Genomic DNA, 21,524 nt, shown 5'->3' with positions numbered 1-21,524 from the left:
CACATGTCTCGTTATTGCATGAACTCTGGGGAATTGTTTTTAATAGAATGCCATGCCACCCACCCACCCAATTCCCGGACTTAAATCCAATTGAGCTGCTGTGGAAGGGGTTGGATTGGCAAGTCCGAAAAGAGTATCCTTCTTCATTGGAAAATCTGTGGGATGTGGGACATCTTTCAGAATGATTGGCAAAGTATACCTGAATCAGTGTTAGAAAAACTTGTTCTGAGAATGCTTAGAATAGTTAAAAGTGTACTTGCAGCAAATGGGGGTTTCTTTGATGCAAAGTGATTTTGATGTGTTCTGGTGATCTATGGGAGTAAATGTGTACATATTGTCTACTTCTTGCTCAGATGTAATGTAAAAACATAGTTTTATTGTAAAATATTAGTTTTAGTATATATATTTGTCAATTCCTTGCACAGGTATGTTGTTTTCCTTTAATCTCAGTCCATTCTTTAATAGTTCAATGCTTGTCTGGCAGTGTAATTTAATCTTACCTCATCCCCAACCCCATATCAGGAAACAGTACTAAGAGGTAGACATACACTTGAAAATCCATATGTGGAACACAAAATCAGCAAACACCACCAGGAGTACGATGTGTCATACTTGATTTAAATATTGTAACATCATATATTTTGATGTAGAATACTCTCTAGTTTAATAATAATGTTATTTGCTTTATGTCCCACTAACTACTTTTACGGTTTTCGGAGACCCCGAGGTGCCAGAATTTAGCTCTGTAGGAGTTCTTTTACGTGACAGTAAATCTACCAACATGAGGCTGACGTATTTGAGCACCTTTAAATACCACCAGACTGAGCCAGGATCGAACCTGCCAAGTTGGGGTCAAAAAGCCAGCACCTCAACCGTCTGAGCCACTCAGTCCGGCACTCTCTAGATTTGGAACCGTTCTTGAGCCAATGAGCATTAATAAAACATAGAAATTTTAAAATAAAAATAGTTTCTGGACAACAGGTGTGATGACAGTGTCCAATATCTCATTGTGAAGGGGAAGGACCAATGCACACAGCAACAAGAGTCAGATCTCGGTGTGATGTCATCGGGTGATGCCAACTTAACATTTAAATTAGTGTAGCTCTGGACTCTGGTAAGGCAACACATTGTGTCATTTCATTCATCTCAGTGGGCTCTATAAGTACAGTATATGGCAAGAAGAAACTCACACCAACCGAGCTCGATAGCTGCAGTCGCTTAAGTGCGGCCAGTATCCAGTATTTGGGAGATAGTAGGTTCGAACCCCACTGTCGGCAGCCCTGAAGATGGTTTTCCGTGGTTTCCCATTTTCACACCAGGTAAATGCTGGGGCTGTACCTTAATTAAGGCCATGGCCACTTCCTTCCCAGTCCTAGCCCTTTCCTGTCCCATCGTCGCCGTAAGACATATGTGTCGGTGCGACGTAAAGCCAATAGCAAAAAGCAAGAAGAAACTCAAATAGAGAAATTGAGAAAATTGTGGTGTGAAGGAAAACAAAAAATGTATTTTGTTTGCAAAATATCACAATATATGGACAATAAGTAGTTTCAGAATATCAAAAACACATATAAGAGGATAGAGCAGCTTTTAAGAATTCCAAAAAGTCCAAAATCACTAAATCTGAGCATCAAAAGGCTTATCAGAAATGTCTCAAAGTTAAGACCGAACATCGTGAGGCAAATTCTACGTAACTGAATTCTCAGCCAACCACATCTACTATCCGTATGATGTAAACATTTCTAACCCATACTAACTAGACAATATCTATCATGCTGTACAGTACATATTCTACACCAAAACCTGCAGTTGTAACCTCGATGCAGCCCCATTCAATCTATTTATTTTTCAGTGATTCTTTTGTTTACATCAAAATATCTTTCAGAATCTGTATAGGAATCTGAATTCTTGGAATTAATGCAAAGTTATTTCCAGAAAGATGGAGTGACATGAGAGTCTATGAAGACAGTCTCCAGTTATTTTTACAACCAGGTCATATTTTGTATATCTGTGGCCACTTTCATTCCCTTATTTTACTAACCCTGGATTATTCCTTTGGGGATATATTAAAGAGTTTTCATTAACAAACAGCTGAAGAGCCATAAAATATTACTAGAGGAATCAGAAACATTGAGGTTGTTATTTTGGGATGGATTTATTAAGAGAGGATAAACTGCATCAAAATGTGCATGGCGCTATAGAGTGGTCATTTCTCATTTTCAGTACTTCTTATTATGCTAATGTACTATGTCACATGAACCATTGCAAGACTTCAGCAACTTTTACTATTCCGATTAATTCATTCATCAGTTATTCAAAAAATGTTCAATTCTATAAGAATCATCTTGTATTTGTGGACTGAGCTGTTTTCTTTTTACTAACTGTGATACCTGTGGCCTAAAATAATTCAGTGAACACTGCATAAGAATTAATCTATATGTAAATAAAATAAGAGTTTTGTCTATACATTGCTCAGAATTGAAAAAGAATGGTATTTCTGTATCGGTCATTTTCACAGTAGCAAGGGAATGAAAATCCACAGCCTGTTTCGAGTCATTCGACCAGTTCAGAGATGGAATGAATGAAGCCCCATCTAGTGGCGAGGAAAAGAATTGTGCCGGCTGCCAAAGCCTGTCGCATTCCTCTGGGGCAATAATTAATGACTGACAGTTGAAATGAAATGTTAATGGAGAGTGTTGCTGGAATGAAAGATGACAGGGAAAACTGGAGTACCCAGAGAAAAACCTGTCCCTGCCTCCGCTTTGTCCAGCACAAATCTCAAATGGAGTGACTGGGATTTGAACCGCAGAACCCAGTGGTGAGAGGCTGGTGCGCTGCTGCCTGAGCCGCGGAGAGGGGTGTGTGTGTGTGTGTGTGTGTCACAGGAAAATGACTGAAGAGAATTTAATGAAAATCAGTATGCAAAGTCGGGTGATGAGTCACTACAATCTAGGCTGTAAAAAAAAAAGTTTATTCACACTGAGTGAAATGATACTTTAAGGGAAGGCCTAAAATTTAATTCTCAAAAATCTACATTAATAGTGGTCCTATCGATAAATACTACATAACTTAAGTTATACGAAAGTAAATTTCCGATAATTTATGTGATATATTTTTACCGCATCGGCTATGATAAAAAAAGATATTCAAAGATATTCATGAATTTCGGTTAGTTTTTTTTTTTTTTTTTTGCCAAGTCCATATCAGTGCCGAGCCATGAGAAAATGGGTGAAAAGAATTTAATGAAAATTGGAATGTAAAGTCGGGGGATAAAGCACTTCAGTCTAGGCTATAGATAACTTTATTCATGGTAAATGAAATTGTGGTTTAGGGGAAGGCTCCTAAAATTTAATCTGATGATGATGTTCATTGTTTAAAGGGGCCGAACAGCTAGGTTATTGGCCCCTAAAAGTAATTTTTAAATATGTATGTTATTATGCAATTTAATAAAATCTTATTCACAGTATGTACAGTAAGGTACTCACCTAGAATTCTGTACACAATGTAGTATTCTGTAGCGAAGCACGGGTACACTAACTAGTTTGTATATAAAAAATGTTCCAGGTCAGTGGGGTGTTCCCACTGTGACTGCAGCAGGTGTTCTTGGTATGTTAGCTGGAGTACTGGCCTGTACTGTAGAGTCTATCAGCTATTACCCAACAACAGCAAAAATGTGTGGTAAGAATGTTGGAACATTGTGATATTCTCATAAAAATAAATAATATCATACATATATTATCATGTGTTAGTTGTAAGAAATCTACATTAAGGTTATGTGTTGGTAACTAAGGTATATTATTCCTTGAAGAAATTGAGTCGATCGGTTTATCTTTTTTTATTTTATTCTTTGAACTGCTAGCAATGTGTGTGACTGGCAGTTGTGGGCAATAGTGTAACCGTAATGGGACAATTACGGTTACCATAATAATAATAACAATAATGTAATAAAATAATACCAGTAATAAATAATATAATACTTAATAATGATATAATAATAATATATAAATAATAATGATAATGAGATAGGAAAATGACGCAGTGGCGGAGAATTCATATAAACCAAATACAGGGAACACTTACAGGCCTAAAAATGACAACTAAGACAGGATAGTGGAACGTGCTGGGAAGCCCTATCGATGAGGTCCATGGGAACGTATGACGTTATGGGGGAGAAAAGACTTACAAGAAACACCCTCTAGCTCAACTATATTAAAGATGACAAGAAAGTTTTACAAAATACACTTCCACGACACGGAAACAAGACATACTTAAGTAACTTAACATAAAATTTGATTTAACAATGAAGGTGATGCTACATTAAAGGTATAGTTTAAAGCGGAAGTCTTTAATGGATGAAAGAATAGAAACTACGGCAATTGGAACCTAGGGTAAACTCGGACACATTAAATTAAACTTTTAAAATGACATTAAGCAAAGAAATAATGAAACACCAAAGGAATTAAACTAAATGAAACAAAACCAGAAAACATTGAGAATAACATTGCAAAAACACTGAAATAACACTTACCGCGAACGCTCGCTTGGGCAGTCGGATGGAAATTGACGTCGAGCTCACGCATCATTATTCGAAGCCGGCCACAAGGCCGGAAATGGCCTGATAACAATCAACCAATAAGATCAAACTTACCCTAGATTCCTGGACCTTTTTGCCAATAGGAAATCTCGTGACCATATATGGTCATTTTAACATCGTTAGCAATTGCACAAGTTCTGGAACATTACGATTACAACACCAAAATTTCATCATAGGAAACCACACGTGTGGTACAGGTACAGGATGCTCCAAAATAAATCACCTTACAAATTTTACATCAGATTACATAAAAACTACATTTTTAAAAAAATCACTTCAAAACACTTTTGCATGTTGCAATGTTCATACAGTTCAATATTTCTTGCCGTTACATAAAATTCCAGTAGAGTCCAGAGTTGCAAAAAATTAAATCCTTCAGACAAATAAAAAAAATTAAAATTTACATTTCCAAACACACTGTAGTTTCAGTTCTCCGTCCCACCAACCGGTGACAAATAGTTTGCAATAAAATGTGTGTGTGATGAAGCTGGTGTTTTTATTGAATAATTTGCTTGCCTAAACTGGTGTTATGAGCTAAAATGAAGAGATATCAACAAAGAATATTGTTCATTTACTACAATTTTAATTTCAAAACATCTCTTTTAACGTATAAATTCTTTCAAGTTGCCTTCTTCTCGAAAAAATTTCTAAACCCCTATACAAACACACCCTGTGGCCAGGGCTGTATTTAGGTAGTGACCAGGGCCTGCCCTCCTGATGAAGATGGGTAGCAGAAATGAGCTCGTTGGGAACTGAGAAGAAATGGATGTAGAAGAACTGGGATTGATGAGGAGACAACCTATCTACGAGGGCTATGCCGAAAGTTTTTACCAGAGTGTGAGAAAAAAATTTTATCTGCGAAACAACAATTACAACTTTTCAAAATACTCTCCATTAGCACGTATACCTTTTTTCCATTCTCTGAAACCACTTAGAAAACGTTTCAGTCCAAGCTTCTTTTGGGATGACACTTAGTGCACTCTCGTACGCTGCAATGGCCTCTTCATCTGACGAAAACTGCTGCCCACGTATATTTTCCTTGGTCTTAGGGAACAGAAATAAGTCACATGGGGCCAGGTCAGGTGAATAGGGGGGATGAGGTAACACTTGCACTTTTTCCCTTTCCAAGGAGTCCATTGTTCTGGCAGCCCTGTGTGCAGATGTGTTGTCGCGATGCAGCAGAAGATGCCCACTCTTGGACTTTGGCTGCTGTGACCTCCAAGTGGCGAGGACTTTGGGAAGACAGTCATTCCATACCATTCAGCATTGACTGTATGACGTGTGTCCAAGGTCACAGAGGTGAGATGCCCCATTTTCGTAAAAACAAATGTTGCCACCATCTTCTTTCCGGAGTTCCGACTTCGTCGAACTTTTGTGGTTCCTCCCCTGGAAAGCACTATACAGAAGAATGTCTCTTCGTTTCAGGGTCATAATGGCAGACCTATGTTTGATCACCTGTGACGATATTGTAGGTGTCTTTGGACTGCCCCCCACTGAATTTTTCTAGCATGAAATGACACCAGTCCACTCTCTCCTTCTTTTGGCTTTCTGTCAGGGAATGTGGCACCCAAGGGCATACCTCTTGGTAAGGCCTAAATAATCATGAACGATGGTTTGCGCTGCTCTTGACCCAATATTTAAGGTCCCTTCAATGTCACAAAATGTAAGATGTGGATCTGCTTTGATCATTTCCCTCACAGCATCAATGTTTTCTTGAGTTATAGCTGTTGCTGGGCGACCAGGACGAGGGTCATCTTCAATTGACTGCCGACCCCTTGAAAACTCGCTAAACCATTTTCCAACTGTGGCTATAGAAGGGGCAGCCTCACCAAAAACGTGCAGCAAAGAAGAATGGCATTCTTTGGCACTTAATTTCTTTTTATAATCATAAAATCATTGCTCGAAAATCGCAGCACAACAGATCCATCTTGCACCGTGTCTGACTCAGCACTGCCTGTGCTTTCTTAGCTCACTGTGGAGGAACTACCATTTAGAGGGGTTGCGCGCGCATGTTCCAAGGTTGAAAAACATCGCTCTTTGAAATGAAAATAATCCCATTGCCCTCAGAATTACGGTTTACACCCTGCTAAAACCTTTCAGCATAACCTTCGTATTTTAAGATGGCAGTGTATGAATATGTGGAGATTGTCCTTGTCCTTTTGTGTTTTATTTCTGTTTCTCCCTCTTCCCACACTGTCCTGCCATTGTGTTTCTCCAGTTAAGTGTTTCTTTTGATGTTCCTATCTTTCTTTAGATGACTTGAATTTCACTTATTTGTTCCTTTCCATGACTGGTAGCCATTCTGTTTCATCAACTCACATGTTATTGAAATACAGTAGTCTTTTATTGGATGTAGGCTACAGATACGAAAAGTTTTCAGTAAGGATCGCATTAACAGAAAAATAGGGTAAGATGCCCTAAATATTATACCATATTACAAAATTTAATATTATTTTGAAACCAAAAGGAGTATCTTATTTTTTTAAATGCACAGTTCCCTTCAGGCAAGCAACTCAATTTTGAAAACATCCTAGGGATGTGAGCTATGAATTTTAGGTAAATAAAATACAACAAAATATGAGAATATATTCATTATTTATTCCTAAAAATTACAATCCTTTTCTTAGTCATCATTATCCAGTCATTTAGATTAGCAATTTGCCTTTTTCTACCACTACAAGCGCTAATGTGAGTCAATGCAGAGTTTCACTTAAGCCCTTATAACTACATTCGGTGTGGACATTTTTCAAAATGATCAATAAATACTTGGGAGTATTGAACCAAGGAACACATTACAGAAATAATTATGTAAATAAATTAATTTAGCTAGGATTTGAATAAAAAAGAAAATGAGTAAAGAAACAAGTGATTTTATGCTGTTTTTCCAGAACTGCACTTAGGCCGGAAGTGATTTTCAAAATTTGCTTTTCTTAGTTCAATAGAGCTATCTAAGGCTCACAATTTGAAACCTTTCCAGGCCCTTTCACCCTTCAACTTGTAGCACGATTGAGGAAATTGCTTAATTTTATGTGTTTCATAGTATGGAGACCCCTACTTTGTCTGCTAAGAAATTAATGGGGTAGGATAAGCTACTTACCAACTGGATTGGATTTAATTAATCATAGTAATTAGTAGAATTCAAAATAAGATAGGTGTAATCAAACTGAGATGGTTAGGCCATTTGATGAAATGGCGTATGGCTTTTAGTGCTGGGAGATCCTAGGACGGGTTCGGCTCGCCAGGTGCAGGTCTTTTGATTTGACGCCCATAGGCGACCTACGCGTCATGATGAGGATGAAATGATGATGAAGACAATACATACACCCAGCCCCCGTGCCAGGGAAATTAACCAATGATGGTTAAAATTCCTGACCCTGCCTGTAATCAAGCCCGGGACCCCTGTGACCAAAGGCCAACACGCTAACCATTTAGCCATGGAGCCGGACAGGCCACTTGATGAGGATGCCAGAGTAGTGACAGCCTTAAAGGATCTTCAGTGAAAAGAAGGAAAGAGACCTAGAAGGAGGCCCAGAAAGTGGGTGTGGAAAACCTCAGTTATAGAAAGTATGGCAGAGCATTGCAGAGATGCAGCACCCAAGTTTTCAGTGAAGAATGGTGGAGAGAAAGAGATGGAGACCCCTGATAGGCCTTCATCACCTAACACAGGGTAATCCTCGTAATGCAATGTGAAGAAGCCCAGTAAAAGTAAAAATGATGTACAGTATCATATTGGACTGAAAATCTAAAAAATGGTAGTTTCTTCCTTTCAAATATAGGGTCTCTCTTATAAACCCAGATCATCCAGTGGTGTTTCTACTCTCCGAGGCCTAAGCAGCTATATGGGAGGCGCGTGCATAGTTCTTGACCTTGCAAGGAGCGTGCACGTGTTTGACCTAGCATTAATAGCCAGTCGGAATCTCAGCTGTTAACATGGTGAGGCAGTTATCATTACAAGACCATATTTTCGTATGTAAAAGTTATTTTAAGTATGAGTTGGTTCAACAGGGACACAGTGCATTTGTTCAGTAATACAAGACCATATTTTCATATGTAAAGATTATTTTAAGTATGAGTCGGCTCAACAGGGACACAGTGCATTTGTTCAGCAGTTTCCTGGTGAAGTGCCACCTTTATGAGCACAGATTCACGTAATTGTAAGTACATTTGAAACTATTGGCTCAGTGCTCAATAAAAATCATGCGTGCATATGAACAGTTTTAACAGAGGAAAAGCTAGATGACATCGGTGTGAATCTTGAATGGTCACCAAATAAACCACTCACAAAATTAGCACAACAAGTAGGGGTTTTGGTTTCTTCTGCACACAGAGCTACAAAGCTGTTACACATCAAACTGTACAGGTTTACATGGGCCCATTGTTTAAAACTTGCTGATCCAGCCACAAGAATGAGATATTGTGAGTGGTATCTTGTATCATTGAATGATCGTTTATTTGACCCACAGCTTGTGTTCTTTTTGGACGAAGCCTGGTATCCTTGTATAAAAGAAAATTTTCTCTGGCTTTATTTTTAGAGGTATTTTCATGTCATGTAACATACAGTAAAGTGTATTACAGTTACCAAAGAAAATCCCTTATTTTTCACTTCCTCTTTTCTTAACAATGAATAACTTGGTTAAATCTTACTTTCTTGTGAAAAATTGGGCTCTTTCATTTTTTGAAAAATTTTGCCTGTCTCATTTTTAATATCCCTTACCCTAATACATTTTTATGTTTCTATAGCGGCTCCTCCTCCCCCAGTACATGCCATCAACAGAGGGATTGCCATTGAGGGGTTGGGCACAGTGCTTGCAGGGATCTGGGGCAGTGGGAATGGTACAAATACTTTCGGAGAGAACGTTGGTGCTATTGGAGTAACAAAGGTAAGCTACTTGTCAAGGAGAATTCACATATAAACCCAATTATAAATACTTGTTTTTCTTTTGCTGTTTGTTTTACATCGCCCCAACACAGACAGGTCTTATGGCAGTGATGGGAAAGAAAAGGGCTAGTACTAGGAAGGAAATGACTGTGGCACTAATTATGATACAGTCCCAGCATTTACCTGGTGTGAAAATGGGAAAACACAAAAATCATTTTCAGAGCTGCTGAAAGTGGGTTTTGATATACGAAAACCACACTGAATTGATGTTACTAAGTGAAGTAGTATTAAAACACAGCATTTCCTAAAGAATTAAAATACCAGGTAAACATTAAATACTGGGACATTAAGTACATAATTATGATCAATGCAAGGTGATGACAGCAACATTTATCTAACTGGATCAGTACAGCATGTGTTCAAGATGTGCAACTTCACATCTCACACTTTGTTCATAACAGTCCTGTAGATAGTCAAATATGTCAGTGAACACAGGTTGCTGCGAGGACATAAAAAATGACTTACCGTATCTTCTCTTGTGATTTGATGATGATGTTGATGTTTTGTTCATTGTTTAAAGGGGCCTAACAGCTAGGTCATCGACCCCTAATGGCACGGAGTGCAACAAAATGAAAATTAAAACTTCAAAATTTATCCACTGACTAGAATATAAAATGAATGGTGATGAAATAATGATAGTGAATCAAAAGCAATCAGTGGATCAAGTTCACAATGTCTTTATTACTGGGATGATGCTTATTGTCTAAAGGAGTCCAAAATTCAGGTCCCGGCCCCTCATAATGATGCTAATCACTGAACCATGGTGTGCCTCCTATAGTGGTACTAAGCACAGGTAATGTAGACCCATGGTGTTTCTCGCATGGTGGTACTAATCACAGGAAATATAGACCCATGGTATGCCACACACAATGGCACCACTCATAGGTAACACAAACCTATGGTGTTTCGCACATAAGGGTACTACTCACAAGCAATGCAGACCTGTTGTGTTCCTCACTAATCACAGGCAACGTAGGTCCATGGTGTTTCTCATAAAGTGGTACTACTCATGGGTAATGCAGACCCATTTTGAACACAGTAGAACAGACTCGTGGAATACACATGATGACCACTGTCACAAACAATGCCCAGACCTGTAGTGTTTTGCGCATATTGGTACTGCTCCTATGTAACATAGACCCATGGTTTTTCTCACAAGGTGGTACTAGTCACAAGTAACATTGACCCATGGTGTTCTGCACATAATTGTACTATATCACAAGTATTCTCATGGTTCTAATATCATCATCCCTTGGTTGCCCCTTTTAGTCACCTTTTACGACAAGTAGGGGATACCGTGGGTGTATTCTTCGTCTGTGTCCTCCACCCACACGGGGTACTTGCAGTTTGGGACATGCTGAAAGAATCTGTTTTCTGCTCAGATGATCCTGCTAGAAATGTTCTTGTATTATGAGAGAAGATGATGATGATGACGCTTGTTGTTTTAAGGGGCCTAACATCGAAGGTCATTGGCCCCATGAGAAAATATAGTCATTCTTTGTGTCCTTGCAGCAACCTGAGTTCATCAACAAGCTTGACGATCTACAGGACCATTACAAAAAATGCATGAGATGTGATGGTGCACATTTTGGACACATGCTGTACCGATGCAGTTAGATTAGTGTTGTCATCACCACATTGCATGTCATAATGATGTATTGTGATGTTTAAACCATGTTTGTAATTTCAATACTGTTTGTTTTGCTGCATACTGTATAATAATTAATCAGTTGATAAATACAATTGTGAAGTGTGTTTACTTTACTCTGAAGGTTGGCAGTAGACGAGTGATCCAGTATGCATGTATACTTATGATTCTCCAAGGTGTGATCAATAAGTTTGGAGCAGTATTTATCATCATACCTGAGCCAGTAGTTGGCGGAATCTTCTGTGTCATGTTTGGTATGATTGCAGCCTTTGGTACGTATCCCAAATGTATGTATGGAACTTAATTTTTAAAAAATTATTATTATCTTACTAGCTGTACTTCCATTGGATATAAATGAATATTATAGCCATATATTAAATTCCAAAACATAGTTTGAAATCAGATATAGGGCAATTCCATTAGCTTCAGCTGCAAGTTATTGGCCCTAATGGTACTTTGTTCGTTCGTTCGTTCGTTCGTTCGTTCGAGGTATATACAGTACTAGCAGTTCTTCTGAGTCTGCCCATGTTGAAGTCACATTGACTTAGATTTTAATGCTATGTTAGTAACAATAGTGAGTAGTCCAATAATAACTTACCCTTAATCAACCTCTGTGTTATGTTTCATCTCCTCAGGCCCTATATTGAAGGCCACAGCTAGGAAATATTACTTATTCCAGAACCTGTACTTCTAATAGATTGGGCACTGTACCGTATTCTCTTTGAAGGGACCTACAGGTACATTTCCTTTGTGCACTTTTTTTTTCACCACCTTCTGCCTTAACCAACTATCTCTCAGAGTGTGACCAAGTATAACAATTGTTGCATTGCTCTACCAATGAATAAACTATTTTCACAGACATGATGACCTTTGGGATTTTACTGCATCAAGAAATAAAAAGTAGAAGTTATATTTATTGAAGACTTTGCTCCATGTCTTGAGAAGAAAAACACATCTTTCCATGGACTTCTTTTCCATCTTCCTTCCTCCCCCAGTGCCCACACATATTTTATTTCTTTTGACTTGCTTTCATTTTTATAATCTCTATTCTACTCTTTCTTCCATTGCACTCAATTTTATTTTTCTATTATATTCCTCCTCCCCCTATTGTCCTTGATTAGTATGACGACCTTGCTGTTTGTCCCACAACTTACAGATGCACAAATATGAAACATCTCACTTACCACTTCCTACTTGGAAGGCTACAATGCATAGTGTGCCATCTGGTGACTAACGAGGGTATCACTTACAATATACCAACTGTCACGTGGTTTTCAGCTTCCACCTGTCATTGTTAGAGAAGTCCTTGTCATGGATATATGTGAAGATGCAGAGAGAAGTCTTCGTGAAATGTAAAGAATTTCTTTTCTTTGTTTAATGACAGGCCACAACTCCAAAAGATTATCATGTCTATTAATATGGGTATTGTAAGCATCAATCTATTTTCAATCTAAACCACCCAGCTGCACCGTGCTGGATGTATGAGCACCCTGGACCGCATGCTACTCCTTTGGGCACATTAAAGTACAATTTTCTGGAAAACAATTAGTGATACAAAGAAAATGCATAGGGATATTTTTATAGGAAATTCAACTATAAATGCCACACATTTTCCATTTTCTTATAAGACTAACAGTTTATTGGTTATTTTCATTTTTATTGGATAAACCTGTTTCAATACACAGAAAAGTATTTTTCCTGGAAAGCTGCCAGAGTTAATAAGGAACATTTTTTAAATAAAAAATGACTTCTAAGTGCACATAGTGGGGTCCATTTTTTAATAGGAATGACAGTTCAGGCAGCATATTCACCAGTAAGGGCCCTAAATGTACAATTTTTTCACCTTGCTCTCTAGATAAGCTAGCATAATTATATATAGCCTATAATAAACTGGAGGAGATAAGGTTTCTAATTGTGAAAGAATTACTGAAATTCACAACCTCTCACCTTGCCCCACCCTTCTCCCCTTGCCCCGCCTCTTCCTCCTTGTCCGCCCCTTCCATTTCCTTTAAATCTCACGACCTTTAGTATGAGGCACACACAACAATAGGTCACACACCACATGCCGCAATAAGAGGTTAAGTCTCATATAACCTATGCCATCTAACTAACGTGCTCTCTCCTTCAATTCATTAATTTAATTTTATCTAATTTTATTCAGGTTAACTTCATGGACACCACAATGAATTACAAATTTTATACCAGACACAATGTATCTGTTTTAACCACATCTTCATGTGCCGTCCTGACAGTGTCCAACACCATTTCAGCATGATTTTAACAAGCACTACGAGAGCATTTAATTTTATAATATTGATTGATATTGAAACACCATCTAGCAGTTCTGCATCAGCTGGTGGTTATTTACAGCAGCATCCAGTGACTTGCATTTGGCTAACAACCACTCAAGTAGATTTGGTGATTGACTACAGGATCAACATTTACCAGTTCCCATTTTACAATTGAAATTGTAATGATTAGCAGTGATGGAACTAACAGTTCTATGAATATAAGTACATGAAAGAGTCTCAATGATGAGCATACTCAACATGCTAAGAATTCAGAATATTCAAATACACTCATCATTTCATCCCAGTTTTTAATGTCAATTGTATATTTGTTTGTTTGTTTTTGTCAGTTGTGTGTATGTACATTTGTTTAGTTATTATATGTTTTACATTAAGGCTGAAGATGGCCAGCCCAGGCCGAAAACTAGTCCCTAGTTAATGTAATTCAAAATATTGCATATTATAGTATTGAAAGGTGGACCATTGCAACATTAATTTAATAATTATTATTGTGCTCTTGTATTATTGTGATATGCACCTCTTGTTATATATAATCATCACCATCATCAATGTCCTACTCCAGTTGCCCGGGTGTGGTTAACAAGCCTCCTCCACTCCTTTCTGTCCTTCCACTTTTCCTGCTCCATTACTTCCGCCACATCCAATCCAGCTTCTCTAATGTCCTTCCAAATCTGATCCATCCACCTTCTCCTCAGTTTTCCAACTGGTCTCTTTCCCTTAACTTCTTTCCAATTCTCTTCTTGCTATCCATTCCTACCCCCCTTTTTTTACATGTCCGAACCATCTCCGTCTTGCTTTCTGTATGTTCTGTACCAGTGGTTCTATATTTAGCTCTTCTCTGATTTTAATATTTTGAATTCTATCTTTTCTTGTCTCTTTAACTGATGTTCTTAAAAATTTCATTTCTACTGCTTGAATATTACTATCTTGTCTCTTATTAGTTACCAGCGTTTCTAGTCCATATGTTACAATTGGTATGAAATACTGTTTATATAATGTTAATTTTGTTTTCTTGGGTACTTTGTCATCCCATAAGAGCTCTCTGACTTGATGATTAAATGTTGTGTCTTTACTTAGTCTGTTATTAATTTCAGGGTTGATTTCATTACTTCCATTAACAATGTTACTCAGGTATGTAACCTGTTCTACATTCTCTAACCAATCTCCATCTGTGTTCACTTGGCTTCTCTTTTTCTCTTTTCCACAGTGTATGTCTACAGTTTCCCTTTTACTAATTACCATTCCAAGCTCCTTTGTACTTCCTTTTCTCCCTTTCCACAAATCACTACATCATCTGCAAATACCAAAGCATTTACTTCATCACTAGTGATACTCTGTTTTACATGTTTTATGATTTCATCCATCAGTATAATAAACAATAATGGCAACAGTGCACTTTCTTGCTTGAGACCTTTTTTGTATAAAATGTTTCAGAGTCACCATTGCCCACCTGTACAGTGCTTTTACTCTCATGATACAACATTTTTATCTTGTTAATTAATGATTTTGGTACATTCCTTTTCAGTAGGTTTTCCCATACATGTTTTCCCTTAACTGTATCATAAACTTTTTCCAAATCCAAAAACACGAATATGATTTCCTTGTTCCTTTCCAGATGTTTTTCCATTATTGTTCGCACTGTAAATATCAAGTCTAGTATTGATCTATTTGGTCTAAAGCAATATTCTTCCTCTAACTGTGTTTCTATTATATCCCTCAGACTTTTTGTCTATGACTTTCTCCATTATTTTTAACCCATGTGATAATAGGGTTATACATCTATAATTTTCACATTTCTTCCTATTTCCTTTCTTGAACAGTTATACAATGTTTCCTTGTTGCCAATCTTCAGGTATCCTTTCATCCTTCCATATGGAATTGAGAGCTCGGTATAGCCACTGTAGTCCAATTCTTCCTGCTGCCTTAATCACATCAGCATTGAATTTGTCTTTTCCACTTGCTTTACCTTTGGTCATTGCTTTCACTGCCCTTTCAAGTTCCAAGCATGTTATCGGGTTCCCTTCTTTTTCTCCATCTATTATTTCCATTTTCTTATCTCATTCTTCCTCCGAGCAGTCATCCTTATTACGAAGTTTTACAAAATACTTTGCCATCACCTTCTGAAGACCTTTTTCGTCTTGTACTATGGATCCATCTTCTCTCTCCAATGCCTTGATTTTTTCTTGATTTATTCTTTTTGATATTATTACTCTGTATAATAGTTTCTTATTTCCCTGACTATCTTGCTCAATTTTGTTGTTAAACTCTCCCCAACATTTCTCCTTTCCTTCCCTGATACTCTTTACTTGTAATTTCAATCTTTTGTATTCCACATGTAATCTTTCTATCTTATTCTCATCCCTCTGATATCTTTTTTGCTTTTCCTTATCCATTTCTTTCTTCACCTTGTTCCTTTCTTTTATTTCTTTTTTATTTTGTCTGTCCACCACTGTGTCTCCTTTCCCTTAACCTTTGCTTTTGTTTTCCTACATACCTCAATTGCTGCTTCCACAATAGTCAGTCTTAAATCGCCCCACTCTTCTTCTCCACTTCGTATTTCTGTGTTAGGCAACTTCCTTTTTATCCAATCTTGGAATGTCATTCTTTTATCCTCCTCCTCCAATTCCAAAATCCTGATCTTTGGTTTCTACTTCAGTACAATTTTAGGGATTTTTACTTGTTTTAATTCCACAATTAATAATCTACGATCACCTTCCATACTTTCACTGGGGATTATCTTCGTATTCATGACATATCTTCCCCATTCTCAGTCTGTTATTATAAAATTGATGAGTGTTCCATACTGTCCATCCCAACTATATCGGCTGATCTTATGGCTATTCCTCTTCATAAACCATGTGTTCTTTATTATCAGGTTATTTCTGAACAAGAGTCCAATAGTTCCTCTCCATCTTCATTTCTATCGCCAAACCCATATGGGCCCAGAACATTCTCATATCGCATTCTATCAGTTCCCACATGAGCATTCAGATCTCCCATTATCATAATCCCATCTCCAACAATATGTGTTTCCAGATCATTGAGAAACTCTTCTTTTTCTTCCATGCTATATCCTGTCTGTGGAGCATACACCTGTATTATCTTCAGTAGTTCAGTAGTTCCTTGTTATGTCAAGTAATATTAGGATGGATCGAACAACATATATTCACTCACACATTGGTGACACATAATGGATAATGACATTTACTAGAATTGGTGTAGTTCTTATTTTCTTGTCCACATTTTCTGTTGCTGTTATTCCAGTTCAGTTCAAACCCTGACTAATGAGTACAAACCATTGTGAATTTTATTAATGTGTAAAAGGAAAATGTTAACAGCTGTTCTAACAGTGAGATTAAAATAAAACTAATTTAGAAATTAAATCAAATATAGAATACCATGAAGACATAGCAGGATAAACACACTGACAGGTCAGCTCCAAAGGGCCTTGGCCTACAAAGTGACCACTGCTCAGCCTGAAGGCCTGCAGATTATGAGGTGGTGTGTGGTCAGCATGACGAATCATCTTGGCCATTATTCTTGGCTTTCTAGACTGGGTTAGTTAACTACTAGTAAATTGATTTTAAATATTTAATGGAAATGCAGAAGCATTTTTTGTTAAGTGGAAGGAATTCAATTTCTTCTTCATGAAATAGAACTACACCACCTACTTTTCTCACAAATTAGAATAATGCTCCAGTTCAGTTCAAACCCTGACTAAATATTAGTACAAACCATTGTAAATTTTATTAATGTGTAAAAGGAAAGTGTTAACAGCTGTTCTAACAGTGAGATTAAAAGGAAACTAATTTAGAAATTAAATCAAATATGGAATACCATGGGCACATAGCAGGATAAACACACTGGCAGGTCAGCATGTGAAGAATACTTCTAGAATAGCAATCACTTTTAAGTACTGTCCAAATGAATAATTTTGGAAAGGCACACTGGCAGAGCAGTCTTGCCATTGGACTTCCAATATGGTTGTCCCAGGTTTGAATCCTGATGACTTCATGTGAGATTTTTCTATAGGATAGCATGTAATGGCAAGAGGGCCATCCAGTCTGAAAACCCCAGCCAAGTCCTTAATTGAGTTTCAGTGCTCTGTCAATCCCACTTAAATGTAGGAAGGTGATATTGGGGGGGGGGAAGGAATGTCTAAATAATTTTGTTGATAAAAAGTAATCTAAACATTACTGGTAGTCCTGTTTAAGACAAAGTTTTAGGTATTGAATTTAATTCAAATACTTTAAATCTATTAAAATTGTAAATCAGAGAAATGTGTGACTGTTAAATAATTATTGCTTTGCAGGACTTTCTGCTCTGCAGTACGTGGACCTCAATTCTTCAAGAAACCTCTATATTATTGGATTCTCAATGTTTTTCTCTCTGGTGAGTACCAGTACTATAAGATCAAGGATGTAACAAATAGGGCCCAGAATCTGTGAAATTAGGTCTTCAAAGTTTTGAGATCTTTTGGCAGGTATGATATCCTATTACACTAAATACACTATTGGAAAATACGCGATACATCATAACCACTTGTGACTTGCAATATTTTACTGTATCTCTCAGAAAAAGTTTTATCATTAAGTTTGAAACATGGATGAGCAGACTTTTTTTTTTTTTTTTCATATGAGTCTATTCTTTTGGGACATGAGGGAAAGTATAACAGAGATAACAATGTGTTAATCACTCACTGGTTTAAAGGTGGCTTAAATCTTTCACTCTGGAAGCCAACTTTTGATGACTTGGCATTTTCTCTCAAGTGCCTACATCAGTGTTGTTAACAAAGCAGAAGTTAATAATGCATATATATTTATACACCTCCTGGACATGTACTGAGAATATTGCCGAAGTCAAAGCCGCAGGTATCAGACCTATATTGATATGTTATTGCTAGGGCCCGGATTTATATGCATTAAGAAACCTGAAAATATGCATGCAAATATGCACTAAAAAGTTAGAATATATGCACAGAAAATAAGGAAATATGCTCTTAAAAACTTGCAATTTTATTCACTTACCTATTTACAGGTATCATTTATTGCAAAAAGAAGCATCACAATAGGTAACTAGTAGTCTTTCAATGTTTTCTGGAGACAAACTATGTCAAAATGAGTTTATAGGCTGAGAATGATCGTTTTACAGTAACTGATATGATTGGACAGTACTTATACATGGGCACCAACGTTTCGGAGCATACATCTGGCAACGATATCCTAGTTCCACTCAAGTATTGACTAATTAATTTAATCTTCTTCAGTCCTGGGTTCGAATTCAACACCTTTTCTAACTTGCATTTAATCTTCTCTCCAATTTTGCCTGGAAAGGAATTTTATGAAGATGCAGATCAAGTGATTCATGGAGGGTAGTACCAGAAGATTCTAAGCTCCCAATGGCTTTTGGAAGTTCAGAAAAATATGCATGGATGAAATTCACATCTTGATAAAGAGTAGCGGTTTCAAACACAACTTTTGCACCACGGACACACGCAATATGCTCAGCTTCAAGTTTTGTAACCACTTCTTTTACTTCATTAAAATTTTCCTGATAAAATGATACTGCAGATAACCATGTCCCCCACCTAGTCAGGACAGGTACAGGTGGCAAAGGAACTTCATGTAGACAATCTTTGTAGAACTGGAAATGAACTGGTGCTTTCTGAAACAGATTCTTCCCACATCCAATTAAATTGTTAACAGCTGGAAACTGTGCTCATATTTCTTCTGCAATGCGGTGTAATCCGTGAGCTAAACAGGTCACATGTAAGAGTTTTGGATAAAATACTTGGAGGGCCTTTGCTGCTTTCAACATATACGAAGCTGCATCTGTGAGCAGTACAAGCACTTTACAACAATTATTCTCAATTTCAAATGACCACAATAGTCGCAGAGAATCATTCACAAATCTTGCTATTGTGCTATGGTTGGTTTTCTCTAGTACTTTACAAGCAAGAAGATGCGGCTTACCGGGTTCATCTGGATGTAATTTACCAACCACGAAATTTGCTATGTAGTGGCCACATGAATCCATTGTTTCATCCACTGATATCCAGGCACAGTTCCTTCCGATATCAGAACAGATCAATTCCAGGGTAGATTCATATAGCGGAGGTAGGTAATTCTTCCTAAGAGTTGATTCATCTGGTATTTTTTGATTTACACAATATTTCTCGAGAAATTATCGCAGAACTGGATTGTTAATTTATTCCATGGAATGTTGCTACATACAAAAGCAGATCATTTGAAAATGTATTAAGAATACAGGACTTGGGCTTTACCTACATAAGAAGTAGTTGTTGTGGTATGCTGTTCTTCTCCTCCTTTGCTTTAATATGTGCAGTTGTTTTTGGAATGCTGTTCAAGGTGAAATTTCTTTTCACATTTCACTTCCTTTGAGCAAAATTGACAGTACATGATGACACCATCTGTTGAATAGTCCCTATTACCCGACACCCACTGATTTAGTAAATCTCTTCTGGTGCTCTTTTCCTTAGGCATTTTTAGAACAGGGTATTAAAATGGAACATAACTAGTGAACTGAAGATACTTCTGTCACCAAGTGCCCAACCCCCTGAGATTATTATCTGCTGTGGTAGAGAAAGGAATTCAGGGAAGTCCAGCCTGCCTACGCACACCTAAGCTATCTGTTGGCATTCAGTTGTGAAAGTAAAGTGCCGTTACACAGAGAGTCGAAAATGCCAACTATTGAGGGATGCACATAAAATAGGCATGAGGATGTACAAAACAGATTTATTTTATTCTTGTAATTGACCTTAAATTCAAACATTATGTACCGGAGTATGCTGTTAGGTCAAGAATATGCACTAAGCCTCAAAATATGTCAAAATATGACATTGCATATGCGCATACGCATTTTAATCCGGGCCCTAGTTATTGCACGCCTTCCAACATACCTCTCTGCTCTCTGGCCAGTGTGTCGCACTAGTGAGCAACTATGAACATGCAGTAAAATATTAGTAATAAAAAAACAGTGGCAGCTTTGGGCTCAGAATTATTTTAAAATATGGATGGTCAAAGTGGTGATGATAGTGATGATCTACAAAATTATAGATGAGTAGAAAATAACAGCAATGATGATAGTCAAGCTGTACCAGAGTGGCGGATATTAGTAATGATGAATGAACCAAGGACAACAGGGTGGACCACAAGGGAAATAAATGGATAGATTTTATAATTTTATGTTGTTTACTATGGCTTGAAATATATAAATAACCACTTTAAATGATTTTTTGTAAAATCTTGATTTAATTATGCAGTTAAGGGTTCTTGCATAGTAAGAAATGCAGCAGATAAAGAGCTAGAGTCTAGTGAGATTTCAAAAGTATTCTTAACATGAGGTACTCTCATATCAGGCAGCCAGTTGGGCAATTTTTTCTTAAGTATTCAAAGCTGAGGACAGAAGGAACAAACAGAAAACCTGGTGTGTCACTCCAAGACAATGTCGTCAATAATCTACAGAAAGTTGTATGAGGTTTGTTACTACAGTAGTTATATAAATAGATGAACCATAAAGGAATTTTAATTCTTCCACTCATTATCATCATCAGTATCATTTCTATTATCCAAATACAGCTGAGTCAAAGCAAATTTGCTGGGCTGAGTAGATCAAACAGCAGAACACTAGTTTTCTGAGTCCAAGGTAGGGGATTTGATCCTGGTTCAGTATCGTGGTATTTGATGATGTAATATGCCAGCCTCATTTTGGTAGATTTACTGGCACATTAAAGAACTTCTGCTGGACAAAATTCCAGTGCCTTGGAGTCTACAAAAACTGGAAAACGATGTTCATGTTGAACAATGTTTCTGTTGTTAAAAATGCTCAAGACTTTTGATATTGCAGCAATCAGTGTCCATGCTTCACATCATTTTAAATGGATGAGATAATGGAGACTATTAAGAGACTTAACAGTTTCTGCTCTATGCCTGAACACCGTTCGTTTTAACTGTTAGTGTTATGGCAGGTATTTAGTTTAAATGACACCACTTGTTCATCATGTGGCACTGGGTTTCA

At 37.3% G+C, this 21,524-nt stretch overlaps 1 protein-coding gene across 3 annotated transcripts in view; it reads left to right on the top strand.

Moving 5' to 3' along the window:
* LOC136877291 (solute carrier family 23 member 2) overlaps positions 1–21,524 on the top strand; it is a 153,525-nt gene that overhangs the window by 103,800 nt on the left and 28,201 nt on the right. For all 3 annotated transcript variants that reach the window (XR_010860749.2, XM_067151219.2, XM_067151221.2), the window contains exons 8-11: positions 3,562–3,675; positions 9,332–9,471; positions 11,303–11,450; positions 17,800–17,879. Coding sequence is in view for 2 of the 3 variants with exons in the window: in XM_067151219.2 (XP_067007320.1) it covers positions 3,562–3,675; positions 9,332–9,471; positions 11,303–11,450; positions 17,800–17,879 (482 nt within the window). In the remaining variant the exon portion in view is untranslated. The remainder of the gene's footprint in view (positions 1–3,561; positions 3,676–9,331; positions 9,472–11,302; positions 11,451–17,799; positions 17,880–21,524) is intronic.

This window comes from Anabrus simplex, chromosome 7, assembly GCF_040414725.1.
Source record: "Anabrus simplex isolate iqAnaSimp1 chromosome 7, ASM4041472v1, whole genome shotgun sequence".
In the NCBI taxonomy this organism is placed as follows: Eukaryota; Metazoa; Arthropoda; class Insecta; order Orthoptera; family Tettigoniidae; genus Anabrus; species Anabrus simplex.
The sequence above is the reverse complement of the archived record's forward strand: the minus strand, read 5'-3'. Positions and strand labels throughout refer to the sequence as shown.